At 40.3% G+C, this 18,426-nt stretch overlaps 1 protein-coding gene across 1 annotated transcript in view; it reads left to right on the forward strand.

Annotated features, from left to right (window-relative positions):
- The first annotated feature begins 1,307 nt into the window (after window positions 1-1,307).
- LOC134540284 (glycine receptor subunit alpha-4-like) overlaps window positions 1,308-18,426 on the forward strand; it is a 37,397-nt gene continuing 20,278 nt past the window's right edge. The window contains exons 1-3 of the mRNA XM_063382942.1: window positions 1,308-1,332; window positions 4,978-5,074; window positions 16,326-16,411. Coding sequence (XP_063239012.1) covers window positions 1,308-1,332; window positions 4,978-5,074; window positions 16,326-16,411 — 208 coding nt within the window. The remainder of the gene's footprint in view (window positions 1,333-4,977; window positions 5,075-16,325; window positions 16,412-18,426) is intronic.

Below are 18,426 nucleotides of genomic sequence, written 5' to 3' on the forward strand. Positions count from 1 at the left end.
TCTTCTTGCGTTTCTCAAATGAATTTGTTTCGAAAACTTTAAATAATGCAGACGTTATGCATGTAGAAGACTGCTATTTTATCTTTTTCACACGCTACCGCGTTTACGTTACTAAACTATGACACAGTGAAAGCATATGCCGCTTTCAAAACAAATCATTATGAATTTTACACCTTTTCTCAGAACTATAAAACGATTACTACTTATGAAACGAAGTAGGAAAATTGACATCGAATAACGACTGCAGTATAACAAACTTGCAGTGTTGAGGGATATATATATACATATACACACATATTAAACCAAAAAAATGCCATATTGAGTTCAAAAGTTTGTATGCCAAACAAATTTTCATCCTTTATTATTGAAAACTTGCATTCGTTGAAATATAGATCACACATAAAGAGATTTAAAAAACACATGTTTTTTATTTACATTTTTATTACAGATGCCATTTACAAAACTAAATTAAACACTAAACGCCACACAGACTTACAGCATTTTCAACAACCAGTCATTATTACCTTCTGGAATTATACGGTATGCCTATAAAAAAAGATGTCCCAGTTATAGAATCAACTGTAAGCGTTGTGGATGGAGTTTTGGTTCAAGGTTACAATTAAAAAGTAACTAAACAATTGTTTTCTCGCTTGCAGCGCCACCTAAGCTAAATGGCTACTCCTGAACGAAAAGCGTTTCGTGTTGTGCAATTTACTAAGAGTGAATATGTAATTTCAGTTCAACGTACGTTTCATTTAATGCTTGATTGTGATCCCCCGAGTGACGTAACTACCCGCCGATTGTCGCGACGAGACAATATTTTGTCACTGGCCTCCACGTTCACTTTATTTATCAAGCTTGGCATTATTTTAAAGAATTCTGCGTTAAATTTTGAGTCCAAGTTTTGTATTTTTAGTGTATTTTCAACATGAGAACATATGCATTTGTTGTCTACCGAAGTTAGATATTGACACATCACTGGCGAGTAATAATTCTCCGGAATTGTTAAGTACGGGAAGAATTGTACTTTATGTCGGATGTGAGCCGTATAACTTCAGGTGTACATATTGAACATTTGTAAGAAAAAAATAGGCCAGTTTACCTCCTATTTCATGTATGATTGTTGTAAAAAGTATAAATTAAACTGTTACAATATACCATTGAATCTGGGACATTATTTTATGGACACACCGTGTTAAATTTCATATTATGATTTAACGAAGTTTTAAAAATGAAAGTTACAAATTTCTTCTAATGTAAGAAAAATTTTTTAAATCATGTTGGTGTCTTTCGATTCCTCAACCGTCATGCAAGCACATCATGAGCACGGAGGTAGAAAAGCGTTGACAAGAAGAGATTCAGTTCACTCGATCGTTGCTGAATGCTTGCTGCTGGTCTCTCTGCGACGGCAGTGAATGGACGAGTGGAATTCAAGTGAAGGGACTTGGAGATCTGCTCTTCTTTTGCGAAAGGTCTTCGTGGATGTCGAGAGAGCTACAATGGGATAGTTTACTACCGTGACGCGAACTCGGAACTTGGCAATCTGCCAGTTTATATCTATTCGTGCTCCTCGTACGATAAAATCTTTTCCCAATACACAGGCATGTTCCAAAGAGGTTGCATGGTGGCCTTTCGATTGTACGCTGAAATGGCTAAAAGAACAATAAAATGTGATCGGGAGTTCATCCCCCCCCCCCCCCTTCCTCAAGGACAGCAACTTCACGTTGTAGTGGTCAAAGCACCCAGCAGGGCTAACTAAACCTCCCACAAACACTCCCTCATATAAACATACTTTAAAATGTTTATAAACATAATTTATATAATTGATATTCACAATATATAAATGTTTTAATTATAATAATTTTCAATTATTCATCAAAGTATAATATTTAAAAACACGTATATAATATTTACTTGTAAGTAGTCTTTAAAAATGCTGTCAATTTTTAATGTTTAACATCTCAACTCTCCGCATACAGCATTTAATTAAACGGACATGTGACATCTGTGTCAGATGGCAGTGGAAAATTTATAGAATTAACTGTTTAATTATAATAAAATCCAAAGTCGAAAATCATGCCCATACCCGGGGATTTAGTATTTTTTTTTATGTCTTCGTCGTTTCTACCGACTTTCTTTACTAAGTTTACAATTTAGCGCTGCAAATGGAATAATTCGATAGTCGACGTAGCTGCTTCGGCAGCGAATTCTAGCGGCGGGTGCGGAAACTACGTGTGATTAGCGTCCAGAAATGTAGTTGAAATCACAATTTACGTATATTTATAAAGCTCGGCATTATTTTAAAGAATTCTGTGTTAAATTTCGAGTCCAAGTTTTGTATTTTTAGTGTATTTGCAACATGAGAACATATGAATTTCTTGTTTACCGAAGTTAGATGTTACACATCACTGGCGAGTAATAATTTTTTAATGTCCTACATATTTGCTTCCCAAATCAACTACCAGAAATAAACACGTGTGAATAACATCTTATCAGTGTTAAGAAGACTGCCGATCGTCGCTCTACCGCTCTGGTTCTGGGGTAGAGCGCCTGCCTTGTGACTTGTAGGACCCGGGTTCGCGCCCCGGCTCCTCCAAGGCGGATTGCCCAGACGAAATGGTGGCATTTTCTCTGGTAGGAATACAATCCCTTGTAACAAGTCAGGCTACCAAAGAAACGGTGGGTGGAACAGAAAAAAACCTACCAGGTGGCTTCCAAATGGGGAGCCAGTTTCTTTTCTTGGGCTCCCCATGCGGTGGCCATTCCGGGGGTTTCTCCGGGGGAACGGAGTTTTGCAAAAATATATTTTATCATCCCTACACGTATACTTATTTTTTATTCAAGACACTTAACTGGCTATTGTAACGAAAACATGTATAAATTAATTCTTTTATTTAATACAATGTTTGAAAAAAAATCAGTAAATTGTATTCTAATTCGTTAATTGATTAAATTACTAATTGAAAAAAAAAATATATTCATACGGGAACCTCATACATCATCAGACGTTATCAAACACGATCTCAGCAATATTTTGAGCGGAACAATATGACGATGACGAGGTTATAAAATGACTTCAACTACGTCTTTTAGTAGGGTTTGTCAACGACATATCGATAATAATCAAAGTTAATATCGAATGATTATACCTACGTATGTGCGATGTACGTTCTTTTCGGATTAATTTTATTTAGGTGAGGTGGCGCTCAACCCATTAACTTTTTGACGTGATAACGTCTTATAAATTGATGAACGCTGGCTGCATGCACGAAAAATTCTCACGTTCCACCTGAGCCGAGCGTGCAAGAACCGGCCAACTACCATGCGAGAAAATCTTCTATAATATCAAACAGGTTAAGGCGGCCTTTTTAACTAATTGTTCGTAATTATATTTTTACAAATTATTTTGATTAAATTTTGCAAAAATACTTTAAATAATATTTGAAAATTAAAAAAGTATGCAATTTTTCATCAATGTTTTCTTATGACGTTATCACGTAACCCCCTTTGTTTTTCTTTACATGAGTTGGAGCTTCACCTCTATGTATCGATTTAACTAGTTAGACTCGATAGTATCGATAGAGTTCAAGTGTTGTATGGTGTCTTGTTGTTAGTGACCGGAAAAATTCGCGGGTTCATTTCGTGATAAGCTGAAATGCAATGCAATAACTATTCCTTCATGCAACTCCTGCTATTGGTTCACTGTTGACCTGGAGGACTGTGGGCCAACTTTAGACCCTCAGTCAAAGCAGTATCGAATCACGAGTCAGCAGCCAATGAACAGGTGACGTTTGCCCGAGTGTGCACAGGATCGTGGAGTCTACCCTGGAGGTCGTTGAATACGCGAATTTTAGGGGCAGGCATTTTTCGCGAATTTATCTTAACGCCTATTAGACTGCAACAAGGTACCTACACCCGCACCAGAGGTTTCTTCCTTGTGATTGGCGGCCGCCTGCGAGAGAAGTCTTTGCCGCTCAGGACGCATTTTCTGCCGCGATGAATTACTGTGATTGGCGTTTTAACAATCGACATGTACCTGAAAGAAAAACTCACCCAATCATGAAACACAGACGATGCTACAGATGTTTTAACTTTCAGCTAGTCTCGGAATCTTTTCGCGAAATATACATGGCTAGAGACCTGAAAAATTCGCGGTTTCGACAATCTCCAGGATAGTCCTACACAGTTTTCTGTATACTCGGGAAAATAACGCCCAGTTCGTTGGCTGCTGACTCGTGAGTCGTCTCAACTGGTGATTTGCCCGGAGATTCGTCACTTCTTTGGTTTGAGGGTTTTTTCATTGGCCCAGAGTCTCCATTACTCATTAGGAAAAACCGCTTAAAGGTGCATGTGTATGAATTTTAGACTATCGCTAAATTAATCTGCGAATTTTTTCCGATCTCTATGCATGGCCCTGGCGAATTTTTGCCAGTCCCTACTTGTTGTTGTTGTAGGTCGGTGTACCTACACACCGCCCCCCGGGGCTGGAGGCTTTGAATATATATACTGTATAGAAGTCGCCAGCCCAGGTTAAAATTTCTAATACGGTTTGAGGTAGTTGGTCGATTCACCGCCGCAATCGCCACCATCTCCAGGGGCATCGACTCGCGGTGGTCCCTAGCGGACAAGTGTCGAACTCTTCAAACACCCCTTCCCTTGAACGAACTTGAGCAGCAGTGAATGATGGGTGGTGTGGTGCGCGGGAAATGACAGCGGGCGACAGTGCCGCGCTCTAACGTGTAAATAACAACCTAAGACGATACAGGGCGTTACGGCAGCGCACTGCAGCGGTGAAGTTCCCAAGCTGCTCATCATACGCTTCTGAAAAACGTAGAGTAAATCCTATCCACTCGCGACTTGTATACAGTATGTGTATTCAAAGCCGGAGGTCGGCGCGTGAATGGACGAGGGGGTGGCTTGGACGGGTCGATGCCAGGGGGTTGGAGGGGGTGGGGGCAGGTTGTTCGTGACGCCCAGGCGGTGCCCCGCCGTGCCGGCGTCCCGACGCCGCCCTCCAGTGCCGAAGACGCCGCGCCATGGGCTCGACGGCTCGCCTCGCCCTCTGCCTGCTGAGGTAGCTACTAGTGCCGGGGGGCTTCGCGACACTCGGCCCCTCTCGTACCGTCGGACACGCGATAGTCTTCGCGAGTTCGTTCCGCGTCAAGGTGTTTCACAAGGGGGTTGTCTGTGAAGTCGGTTTGCGGACGATGAATCTTTACGTGATAACGTCATAAGAAAACATTGGATAAAAAAAATTGCATACTTTTTTTTTAATTTTCAAATATTATGTAATCACGAACAATTAGTTAAAAAAAAAAAAAGCCCCGCCTTTAACCGGTTCGATGTTATAGAAGGATTTTCTTCGCGCGGTGGTTGGCCGGTTCTTCTTGCACGCTCGGCTCGGGCGGAACGTGACAACGAGTCATGCCTTTTTTTCGTGCGTGCAGAAAGCGTTCGTAGATTTATGAGACGTTATCACGTCGAAATTTTTTTTTTTTTTAACTGCAGCTGTTTCTCGTTCTTGTTGGCTGTGTTCGTTGACAGGTGTTTCACCCGCCGTCGACGCACCGGGAGAAAAGTTTTGTTTGTCAACTCGACTTTACATTTTTTTTTTGTTAGGTGTTGGCAAACAAACAAAAAAAAAATTGTTATGGCAAGTAAGTATTTGTGTAAACAGATGTTCGTTTCGTTCGAACAAACTTTTTTTTTTTTTTCTCTCTGTGCGCGGGACCGATGGGAATGTGGCAACCGTACGCAACTCTAGGGAAAAGCTGGAGTTGTTCTGTGAAATACCTTGACGGGATGCGTGATCACGGAAATGAAGGCTTCCCTGGTGATCACGTGTCGTCACACACGTGTGTTCAGTTTCGTTATCGTCACGTGATTTCCGGCTCCCAGTGGAGGTCTTGCATCTCCAGTTGCAGTTGTTCAAAGCGGTGTTTCTCAAAACATCGCGGCGCTAAGATGCGCGACGAGATCTCCAAGATGGTGGATGAGAAAGTGTTTTTATTTTTTTGGAATCGTGTGATTTTAGTAACGGTTTCTGTGTTGAAGACGTCCAAAAAGGAAACCACTGGAATGGCTCTGCAGGCCTGCAGCTCGCGCTGTCTATGTCAGTGTCACGTGTCTTCTCTTTGACGTAACGGCGAGACACCGACTCAGGTCCGATCACACTGTAGATTTTTTTTTTTTGGTTGTAAATTGAACAGAAATATTCACGTAAAATTACATATATTAGTAAATTTGCACATTTTCATTAAAACACCTGTATCATTACAAAATAGTGTTTTCGTAGTAACACCGGCTTCGGTTTTTTGCACAGGCATTTATGCTTTTTGTTATCCCAGTACCTCAAATAGTTAAAAGTAGTTTGTAAGCCCTTCCCTGCATAGCTTTATAAAGCATAATAAAGATCCCAATTTATTAAATATTTGATTACCTTTTTCGTGGTTTAAAAAAAAATATGCTTGCTGAAATATCAATTAAAAATTATGTGCCAGTTTTTGTAAGAAATGCTCAGGATTATACATGAGTATATACCGTATGTGTTGTACAAAGTTACAATGTCTTTCTTGTAGCATCACTAATTTTTCTTGGCAACTGGTTTCCAAAATAATATTTTGTAATACTAGTACAGAACAACTGTGAAATTAAAGCGGTGACCGTTACATTATATGGCCGAGAAATGAAGATAAAGGTGTGATGCAAGTCCCTTAAGTGCTTTCAAGAATCTGTACCGGTTTTCATACGCCTAAAAATTACTCTGAAAACATGCGTTTGAGCCATTTTAACTCTTCTAAAAATACAGTTTAAAAACTTAATCCGAAATCAAAAGTACTTTTCGGCCCTCAGCGAACTCTTAAATGCTTTTCGTAAGCAGACCCACATTCGGATATCCTGAGTAGTTTTGTAATCGCGTTGTTTTCCCTGGAGCTCTGCGCGCCGCGCGTGTGCCCGGGTGGGCGGGGGACTTAAGGCCCTTCTCCACCCGCCTGCTCGACGCAGACTCCAGGGGGCGATAAGGTCGACAGCGGCTCGCGGACACACGGGCCGGTGGCCTCTACGCGCAGTCAGGCAGGGCTTCGCTCGCCGTGTTGGCTCGTCGCGTCCACCTGTGTTCTATCATGTCGTGTTTCTGCAAGCACATCGTGTGCTGCTTGTCACCCGCTGTCGTTTACGTTACTGGGCTACCACTGAATTATTACCAAGTCCGTAACTGACTTGTATAATTTGCGGCCTCTCTGACCGCCTTTTTCGGGATCCGTGCGCAGCTTGAAGACCTCAGCGGGCAGCCTTTCGGCGTCGATGATCGCAGGTGCGGGTCGTGGTCACCGCATTATTCACGCAGCCGGTTGAGAGAAGACTCTGTGGAACTCGTGCTAGCAGCCTGCTTATATACTCGCTGCGCTCCATACTAAAACAGCGAGGAATATTCTGGACATCCTGAATCGGAAACGCGGCTCGGAAACTTCCGACCACGTCCACGTGCTCCGATCAAAGGCGATTCGGCACGAGTGGACCCGAGGATCTGCTATCCAACGCGCATCAATTGAAATTCGCGCGCCGAGTCCGTGCAGTGTATGGCGGGTGGTATCCCACTAGCCCGCAGGGGCGAGTTTCCTCGTTACGCAGTACCAACCTGCGTAACAATTTTACAAATTGAATAATGGAATAATCTTATCAAATTAGTGTATTGTCATAGGTCCTCGATAAATCTACAAAGTTGGAATGAAATCTGGCTGTTTGAAGTGGGTCAAAATCGCACCCAAAGGAGTCGGTTACAAACATACAGGTGAAGCTAATATAAAGCGTGTAAAAATAATCACGGCACTGACGAATACAACGGGTTGACAACGATGAGACGTTAAAAAAAGCACACATACTTTTTGCGCCGCCACCCATTAAAATTGGCTGTCTAAGTCGTAAACGTTGCTTGCCACAATCACGCGCAGACAGCAGCAGGAAACAACCGGGCATTTTGAACTATTAGGAAATGCTCCGATAAAACCCCGGCATTGGAACTGATTTTTTGGACAAGGAATTTCAATTAAATACTGTCCATCCCGTTAAAATTCACTAAACAGCGAACGGTTTACAAGTAAATTTAACTATTGGATGTACTGGGAGAATCCAGTATTACTGCGTAGTGATGCAGATGTTTTCATGCAAATGTAAACATGTGCCAATATCTTTGTAAATTTACGTGTATATTTCTGTTTCCATTTACAAAAAGAAAATTAAAAAAAAAAAAAAAAGAAAGCCAGTGTGCTCTGGAGACCGGAACTGTTCTACGTCCGTCCCTAGTCTATGGTTCTGACGGTTGGTGCGAGGAGGCTGCGTGTGATTGGTTTGCAGGCCGCCATATTGAGTCGCCCGTACCCCGGCAGGCCGCCATCTTGAGTCGCCCGTGCTTCTCTCGCCCGGCACTTGCACGCTCTCTCACTCGCCCAAGACGAGCACGGGACCAGCCAACTGCCAACTGCCAACTGCACTGCACTCGCACCTGCCCGCCACCATGCAATGTACACTCGCCAAAACTTACTTGTAAATAAAGCCTCAATGTTTATGCTATTGCAATTTTTTTTGTTTGTTAATTTATTGGTTATGCTTGAATGGCACTAATCCCCACACTGTATGCAAGATTTCTTTTTTCCCACAACAAATGGTTTTTATCACGGCAAGCAGCATTTGTTGCGGCACGATTAATTCACGGATTCATTTCCCTCCAGACCTATCTATTTTCACAAATAAAAACGTAACTTTTTGTTCGCACAAAATAGCTCTTCTCCGAAAGTTCTTCACCAATTGCTTTGAAATTTTGACTCAATGTTACATTCAAATAGGCGCGTGTTTTTTTATACATATGTCACACCTGTGACAGGTAAAATATACATTAAATATAGCAAGAGTGGCATATATAGAAATATAGAGAGATGTTTAGATATAGGTATATAGAGAAAAGAGATAGAGATATATACAGGGATAAAATATATAGATTGAGAAAAATAAACAGATAGAGAGATACAGAGTTATACATAGAGAGATAGGTAGATAGATAGAAAATTAGAGAGAGATATATAGTGGTACTTTGTATATAGTGTACCTACTTCAAACAAATTACAAAAAATATTTATTTGGGCATTTCAACGCATGAAGGGCATTAGCTAGTAAAAATAAAACCTTTTTAAAGTGCTCATTGATCGATAACAGTTACTTATTTCGGTGATTAGGTAACCACTTCTCCTCCTTCTTTGTAACTTGCTCAGGGTCGTTCAAGAGTACGTAGTCCAATCATCAAACTGAAGCAGATGTATATGTTATTCAAGTCTACTTTGCTAATCAAGAAATCCGCGAAATATTTTTGGCTCTAACATTTGTTGAAATATGAACCATTGAAAATTAACGCTACTATGTCATTAAAAGTAAAGGTAGTAACTATATTTGTAGAGAAGTTAAAGGCTTTTGCTAGAACGTAAAACTTGTGTTACAAGACAACGTATTGTAAGCTTAAAATGTATAATACGAGACAAAGAAAGGCATTTAATACATTTTATTTAAATGTAAAATAAAACATGTTTGCGCATAATGGGCTTTAAACCATGAACTCATTGCCGTAAATGTGGTACAGTGACTACCACTTGCAATTCCGAAAAAAAATTGCTTAAAAAAATTTGCCATATTTTGTCCAATAACATAAAAAAAACATTTATGCTATTATTTAAAAATGCTGCAATAATACTTTCTTGTCGAAGATTGTTTAAATAATTGCTTAGCGAACCATCACTGCTAATAATTGAACTGTAAAAATGTTACTTGATATATTCGAAGAGAAAATTTTATCTTTAAGCAGTTCACAAATAAAATATTAGTTGACTAGTGTCGTATTTTTCAGGAAAAGTTTTGCAATTGCTAATAAACAAATTCGGTGAATATCGATTCGCGGCTTGTAGATTCACCAAAAAACAAACTTTCTAAATGTATCTACAAAAATTATATATATTTAGACTAACTACTGCTACGTGTCATAAATTTGATGTCGAAAAAAGTAGGATAAAATATCTAACTATCGAGTTTTTTTCCTAGCCTAAGTTGTGCTAAGTGTACCGGGTTGGAAGGGGTCCGAGTTGTAGAAGACTCTGAGTGCGTCTCAGGCCAAAGCCTATACGCCTAGTCTGCATTCAGCGGAGTTGTCAGATCTGCCATAGAAAAGCCCTAGCATCCACGCAGCATCCAGCCATCGAGTTCGAGCTAAGAACTGGCAAATAAACAACTCATACTACTTATGTCGAAAGCATTGCCAGCGTAATTATACGCTGAAAATGTTTTTTTTTTGTTGTTGTAAATGGAAGTGATATTCATGGAAAATTACAGATAGTTATGAATTCTTACATTAACAAGAAAACAACTGTATCACTATAAAAAAACGTTCGCAGTAATACTGGCATTTATGCTTTGTGTTGTCTCAGTACCTCCAATAGTTAAAGATGTTTGTAAACCGTTCTGCGAATAGCTTTACAGTAAACATTGTAAAACAGAATAAACTCAAAATTTTGAATATTAAATTATCTTTTCCACAGTTAAAAAATTTTTTCTTAAAATAAACATCAATTAAAATATGAAATTATGGGATATTTTTTGTAAGATGTTATCAGCAACATTTCGTAAAAAACGTATTTCATACATGCAAAAATAACCATAGCCACGTGTTGTACAAAAAAATTGGTTGTCTGTAAAGTCGGTTTACGGATGATAGTTTAACGTGACAAAGTCATAACAAAACATTGATGAAATGATTGCATACTTTATGAATAAAATTGAATCATTTTTATTTTAATGATAAAAGAATAAATACTTGAAATTATACTAGTAATCAGATTTTTAAAATGCAAGAATAATTAACATTTATTGCCGAAATTGTTGTTGTAATAAAACAATGAAAACCACATTAACTTTTCACTTCACTTTATAAACAGTCGAGTGGAAGAGAGATAAATGCGGCGCAAGCGTACAATGAGCGTAACGGGACACAGCGTAACGGAACAATGTGCGTAAAAGGGACACAGCGTAACGGAACAATGTGCGTTACGGGACACTTTTTCGTGCGTGCAGCCGGCGTTAATCGATTTATTAGACGTTGTCACGTCAAAAAAGTTACAATATATTTCTTGTAGTATTGCTAACTGTTACTTTGCAACTACTTTCCGAAGTAATCTTTTGTAAAGGTAAAAAAAAAGTGGTGGGACACAGAACAGTACTGTCACTGGCTTCTGGAACGCTCCAGTATCTGTTCCGTAACGTCCTATCTCCAGGTGAACTCTCGCTGTTCATGGTCTACGTCACACCTGTACTCCCGGGGCAGTCCCTGGCATGCACGCCAACCTGTTAAAACCATTAAGCAAAGTGAGGCTGCATCGCTCGCCTGCTGCCGCCAACTTCAACAGTTGGCCAAACTGTTGCAAACATGGCACGGCTGGGAAACAGCTCGCTTTCGGAACATAACTTCCCGGAAAGTTCCGTCCAAAAGGAAAAAAAATAAAAAAATTCACTTGATTCTTTTCGAAAAAAAAAAAAAGAAAAGAAATTTCTCTCGTTTCCTAGTTATCGTATTTAAAATCCATTTTAATAATTTCAGCAGTACAGGAAGGACTCAAGATTAACTACAGGAAAAAAAAGCAGAGAAATGCGCAGCTACGTCGACCGTATTGAATCATTTTATTTGCAGACCCAAAATTTCAAACTATATAATAAAACGGTTGCGATAAAAGCGAAAAAAAAAACCTTGAAAGGGGGAAAAAATCTAAAATACTGTGTAAGTTGTTAAAATTCATAAATCAGTAAATACTATAAAGTTTCCCGTTTCCCTTGGGCTTTGCGAACTCGGGTTTCGCGACATCCACACTGCAGATGTCGCTCGTACATACGAAACGCCCGCTCACCCAGAGCCAAGACAGTCTGACGATGCGGGCGCACCTTCGGCTCGGCTGCAGGCAGTGTCACGTGACTGCACGATGGTGGAGGGGGGGCCTGCAGAAAGCCTCGCGTGTGATTGCCATCAGCCCCTTGGCTGCCCTGAGCAGGGACTGGGGGGGGGGGTGTAGGGGGGAGGGGGCTGGCCGTGGCCTGACCTTGCACCCCCAGCACAAGGGCTGGGCTCGCACGGGGTAGCTTGTCGCGTGCGCCTCGCCCCTCCCTCCCCCTTCCACCCTCCTCCGACTTCCCCCCCTCTCCAACCCGACATCTTGTTCCCGCGAGATCCCCCACAACGCCGAACGTACAGTAACTCCGAAAACCATAACGCCGAATGCCAAATTGACTACAACGCCGACAGCTAGAAAACTGCTGTGTACCACAACCCCGAAATACATTAACGCCGAAAAAATGTCATTGCAGGACTGCCACAAAGGTTAGGTTAGGTAAGGTTAGGCTATGTTAGGTTAGGTACACAAATTCCTTCAGTATTTTTTTCATTTTTGCCCCTGTGACCCCCCCCCCCCCCTTCCAAGCAGCAACATTTTTCGGCGTTACTGTATTTCGGTGTTGTGGTGCATAACAGTTTTCTTGCTGTCGGCGTTGCGGTCAATTTGGTATTCGGCGTTATTGTACGTTTGGCGTTGTGGTATTTCGGCGTTGTGGTGACGACCCGATCCAAGTTGCCGAGAAAAGTATTGAAACTTTGAGCTACGCATGGCCACGGTTATATTTTCGCACCCGTGAAATACGTCCCCCCCCCCCCACCCCTTTCGAGACAATATTAAGTGTTTCTTACGATAATTGTCGCGTAATGGAAATCCATCCCTGGGAAACGGTTCAAAGAAATAACTTTTTAACAAATGGAGGTACTGGGACAACACAAAAACCTTGAATGTCCGTGTAAGAATCCGAACCCAGTATTACTACGAACACTAATTTGTACAGATACATCTGTTTTCACGTAAATGTACGAATTTACAAATATCTGTAACTTTACAGGAATATTTACGTTCCATTTACAAAAAAATTACAGTGTGTGTTGAGGACTGTTGCCGGCTGCTCTAGCGACAGTCTGCGGCGTTGCACTTTTCGTTACGACGGACTGGTTCACACCTCGGATACTGACTGTGGCGTAAGCCCCTTTAAACATGTTATTTCATGCTCCTTGAAGGACTGGAAGACAATGAAAAAAAATTGTTGTCTGTAAAGTCGGTTTACAGACGATAGTTTAACGTGACGTCATAACAAACATTGATGAAATGATTGCATAATTTTATGAATAAAATTGAATCATTTTTATTGATTTATCGCTATTTTGTATGGATACAAAGAAGGAGTGAAATGAAATCTACAATTTAATTGATAAATTTACTTTTATTTGCACTCATTAATTCAAATAATATTTTTATTACTTTAAGGAAGAGATTATTTTAACTATAACTTTTATACATGTTTGCTAATTAACTTCTTACAATCTGTGTTATTCTGTTAAGGATAGGACGATGATAGTAAAAGTAGGAAAGAATGGGAGTGTTTCAAGTTTAATGTGCCTCGAAAAAGTCAAATCGATGGTTGTTCCAATCGAGTGGAAGAGAGATAGATGCGGCGCAAGCGTACAATGCGCGTAACGGGACAGTATGCGTTACGGGACACTTTTTCGTGCGTGCAGCCGGCGTTCATCGATTTATTAGACGTCACGTCAAAAACTCCTGAATATGATATTTAACAAGTAATGCGGAATATATCTTGGCATTGAAATCCAACGCAAATCTCTCAAGTCTTTTGTGATGAGACACACTAGTCTGGCTCATAAGGCGATGGCCTGTTGCCTCATTCATGAGATTCAAGTTGTTTCGCCAAGTGGTTCGGAAAAAAAACGTTATGGTCCAGGCAGTTCCATTTCATCGTCTCGTATTTCTTCGTATAGCTGTGCGAATTAAGAACCATTGCTTTATCCCACTTACATTGTTTTAGTTTGAAACTTGGAGACGCTCTTCTGAAATTTAATATCGATGGCTTCTTGGCGAGGGGAAGTGGAAGGGGAGGATACAGTCTTAGGTTGACGAATTCTTTCTTGAGTTATTGCTTCGAGTTGGGGCTTTTTACTTCTGTCTTCACCTATTTTCTGTTTCTCTCCTTTCCGCAAACTTCCCTGATCGATCTGCTCAGAGTTCTCTCTCTCTCTCTCTCTCTCTCTCTCTCTCTCTCTCTCTCTCTCTCTCTCTATACAGCACATCAAATGCCAACAGTTTCAGCAGCAATATCGTGACCTCCCCCTGAAACAGTTTTGCTCAGCCTCCTTTAAGTGTTTTTATTTACCGAGTTCGTTTGTTCACCATACGCAAGAGTATTTATTGCTTTCATTAAAGAAAAATTCATTAATTCTGTGTCTGTGTTAAAGTAAAAAGTGTTTGTTTCAGTTATCCTATTTGAATTATTCAAATAAACGTTAAAAATTACTTAAACAGACTGGACTATTTTTGTCTTAAACAAATCTTTAATCAAACTACCTGCAATGTTTTTTAAACATTACTGCCAGTGAATGCAAACGTAGAAATACGATTTTTTTTTTGCAAAATATGACAAGTTTTGCTTTAAAAAACTGACTTGCAAATGTTATTTCTCTTTATGCACTTTGAACAAAACGTTTTGTTATTTTTCGTTTTTTTCGAAATCAAAGTACCAGGCAAATAATTACTTAAGTCTAAATTATATTTACTGACTATCAGTAGTATATAATAGTTCCTCCTGCTACAGGCGCAGAGCCTGTGGAGCCGAGCGCCATTTTGAAATTATGACGTCATGGCCACCAGCTTGTATGATGTTTACCTTGATATTTGACCCCGATGGCTATTTTGGATCTGACGTCCTGGATCCCTTAATTTTTAATTATGAAGTAACATCACCCATCTTGGATTGTAGAACATTCCGCCATCTTGGAATTGAATGTCCCACTCTTCAACGTTGCATTTTTCATTACGGCCAACATCTTGAAAATCCGTAATTATTAAGCTAAAAAGTGGTTGCGTCGAAGGAGAAGCTTTCACCAACGTTTCGGTAGACTTTGCACTCGCCATATTCAGGGTATCAGTTACCCACAGACCAAGGAACTATGTGTTAACAATAAATGGTCAAGGAATTAGTTTTAAAATAAAACGTTCCGCTACCCATACAGTAAAAAAGGGCGGAGGTCGTTCTGTTTTTGACTCAATCATTAGCATGGCAAAGACCTGGTTAGGATACGGTTGCAATGGATGCTTGTTCTGAGGACAAAATGTTCTGACGAGCTCGCCAGAACAATCAAACAGTGCGAATGAAATGGAAGTGTTTACAACTGCCTGAAACCAGCCCTGCAGATTACACACGAACATGTAAGAACTGGTTGGTCGTTCAAACCAGTTTGGTTTTTCTCATTTAGTTGTGACGTCCACGTGCTGACTGTAGGTTAGTCAGTGGGTCATAACAATGGATGTAGAAAAATTAATAAGTCTTGTATTTGATAAATTGGATATAAGCAAACTTGTATCAGAACACGCCCGAAAATAACCACTATGTTTTGGCGAACAGATCTGAGCTGTTCTAACGAATTCATTTTCGTCGTAATGGGCATCCTCTTGTAGCCGTAGCCTGAAGGAAGGGCATCCTCTTGTAGCCGTAGCCTGAAGGAAGGGCATCCTCTTGTAGCCGTAGCCTGAAGGAAGGGTATCCACTTGTAGCCGTAGCCTGAAGGAAGGGCATCTCTTGTAGCCGTAGCCTGAAGGAAGGGCATCCTCTTGTAGCCGTAGCCTGAAGGAAGGGTATCCACTTGTAGCCGTAGCCTGAAGGAAGGGCATCTCTTGTAGCCGTAGCCTGAAGGAAGAGTATCACTTGTAGATTGAAGGAAGGACATACACTTGTAGACTGAAAGAAGGGCATCACATGTAGCCTGAAGGAAGGGCATCACTTGTAGCCGTGGCCTGAAGGAAGGGCATCACTTGTAGCCGTGGCCTGAAGGAAGGGCATCTCTTGTAGCCGTAGCCTGAAGGAAGAGTATCACTTGTAGACTGAAGGAAGGACATACACTTGTAGACTGAAAGAAGGGCATTACATGTAGCCTGAAGGAAGGGCATCACTTGTAGATTGAAGGAAGGACATACACTTGTAGACTGAAAGAAGGGCATCACATGTAGCCTGAAGGAAGGGCATCACTTGTAGCCGTGGCCTGAAGGAAGGGCATCACTTGTAGCCGTGGCCTGAAGGAAGGGCATCACTTGTAGCCGTGGCCTGAAGGAAGGGCATCACTTGTAGCCGTGGCCTGAAGGAAGGGCATCACTTGTAGCCGTGGCCTGAAGGAAGGGTGCTGCTCTCTGTCGCAGCGGCTGGTTGAGCCCCGAGAGCTGCCTGGGCGCGAAGGAGCTGTACGACCTGGACGTGGACTACAACAAGAACGTGCCTCCCCCAGGTGAGTGCCCGGACAACACTCTGCTGTGAGGACAACACTCTGCTGTGAGGACAACACTCTGCTGTGCTTGCTCACAAGATCCCTCGGGACACCACTTGCCAATGAACAGTTTGCAATGCTACAAGTAAGATATTGTAACTTTGCGCAAATCATGGCTGTGTTTTTTTTTTGCATATTTAAAATACTTTAAAAAAAAACCCAGTAATACTTACGAAAATTGACGCATAATTTTATATTTTAATCGAGGCTTCATTCAAGTATGATTTTTATGAACCAAGGAAAAGATAATCTAATGTTCAACAATTGGGCATTTTTTGTTGTGCATGCGCAGTTAAATTTTGAAAGCTTTTAAGGGAACGGTTTGCAAAAAGCTTTAACTTTTGCACGTAATAGGACAATACAAAACATAAATACCCGGGTAAGAATCTAGACTGTGTCTAGAGCTCTGTGGTCCAATCACCATCTTGATGCATGTGTGTAAGTGCTTAAATTCTACGTTTCTACATAATGCATTTATTAAATATTCGTGTCAGTAACTGAATAGAAAAAAATTTCTTTACTTTTACAAAAGATTCCTTTGGGGACCAGTTGCCAAGAAATAGTTTGTAATACTACAAGAAAGATATTCTCATTTTGTACAACACTTGGTTATGGTTATTTTGGCAAATGTGAAACACGTTTTTCGAGATAATACAGAGTATTCTTAAGAAAATTGGCACATTTTTTTTAATACGGAAAAAATATAATCGAATGATTATTAATTGTACTTCATTTTGTTTTATTATGCTTATTAATGTGCGCAGTTAATACTGGAAATCTATTCAAGGAACGGTTTGCAAATAAGTTTAACTATTGGAGGTACTGGGAAAAGACAAATCATAAATGCCCGGGTAAGAATACGAACCTAGTATTACTGCGAACACTGTTTTGAAGTGATACAAAATGTACAAATATACAAATTTCTGTTATTCCATTTACAAAAAAATTGCATTGTTTATTCAGTTCTGATACACTGAGAGAGTAAGAATAGTTATTTAAGGACCGCATTTCTGGACCACAATCCATGTAGGCCTAGAGTTTTTGTTTAGGAATATTCACGTGTCGGGTTTTTGATGCCACACGATAGCGCCCGCGAAATACGATTTGTCGGCGGTAATCGAGTTGGTCAAATCAAAAATACTACACGCACTGAATACCTACTCTATATGACGTTTGTTATTTTTCTGTGAATTACTGATCTGGCATCCCTTCAATTGCTTTATCGGGATTCACGCTATTTTTTAATTTCGCAAGCAAATTTCGGGTACGTGACCTTTCAGGGAGCCTGCTTCGCTCGATCGACCGAGCAATATAATGTCACGGGTCAGACATGAGACTTTGCTGAGTCGCCAAACGAGCTGTTTAACATCAAAAAAGAAATATTATATTCTACGGAAATTCTTTGGTGGGGTCTACAGCGACAAATAAATTTTGTTGTGGTCACAAAAAAAAATTTACTGAAACTTTTTTACAGTCGGTAATGCAATATCAGAGTCACAAGGTAACGGTAGTGCCTAGGCAACGGAGTTAACGTGTGTATTTATGTAACGAATATAGTTTAATGTATTTTATTCTCCTTTTTGAAGATTTGAATGGAAACAATTTTACAGCTAGTTACAGGTGGCCTTTACATACTTTTTCAATACATTTTATATTTGGCATAAATTTGCATACTTTCGCGTACTTTCGCAACTCGTACTTTGTAACTATAAACTATCAAATCTGGGATTATATCCCTTGTTATCATTGCTTCAAGGTGTATAAACATTGAAATTTGAGTTATTATCATATTTTACTAATAAAAAAAACCTGCTGATGACATGTGTTCATTGGCTGCTGCTTTCTCTCCGGGTAGCGCGCGAATTGGTCAGATGATTTAAAGTTTTTCCACAGACTATTTCGAATAACCCGATATGCAATGACAAGAGGCATTCAACTGTACACACGCTTTCTATTGAATTTCATCAAGAGCATCT

This window comes from Bacillus rossius, chromosome 16 (genome assembly GCF_032445375.1).
Source record: "Bacillus rossius redtenbacheri isolate Brsri chromosome 16, Brsri_v3, whole genome shotgun sequence".
Taxonomy (NCBI): domain Eukaryota; kingdom Metazoa; phylum Arthropoda; class Insecta; order Phasmatodea; family Bacillidae; genus Bacillus; species Bacillus rossius.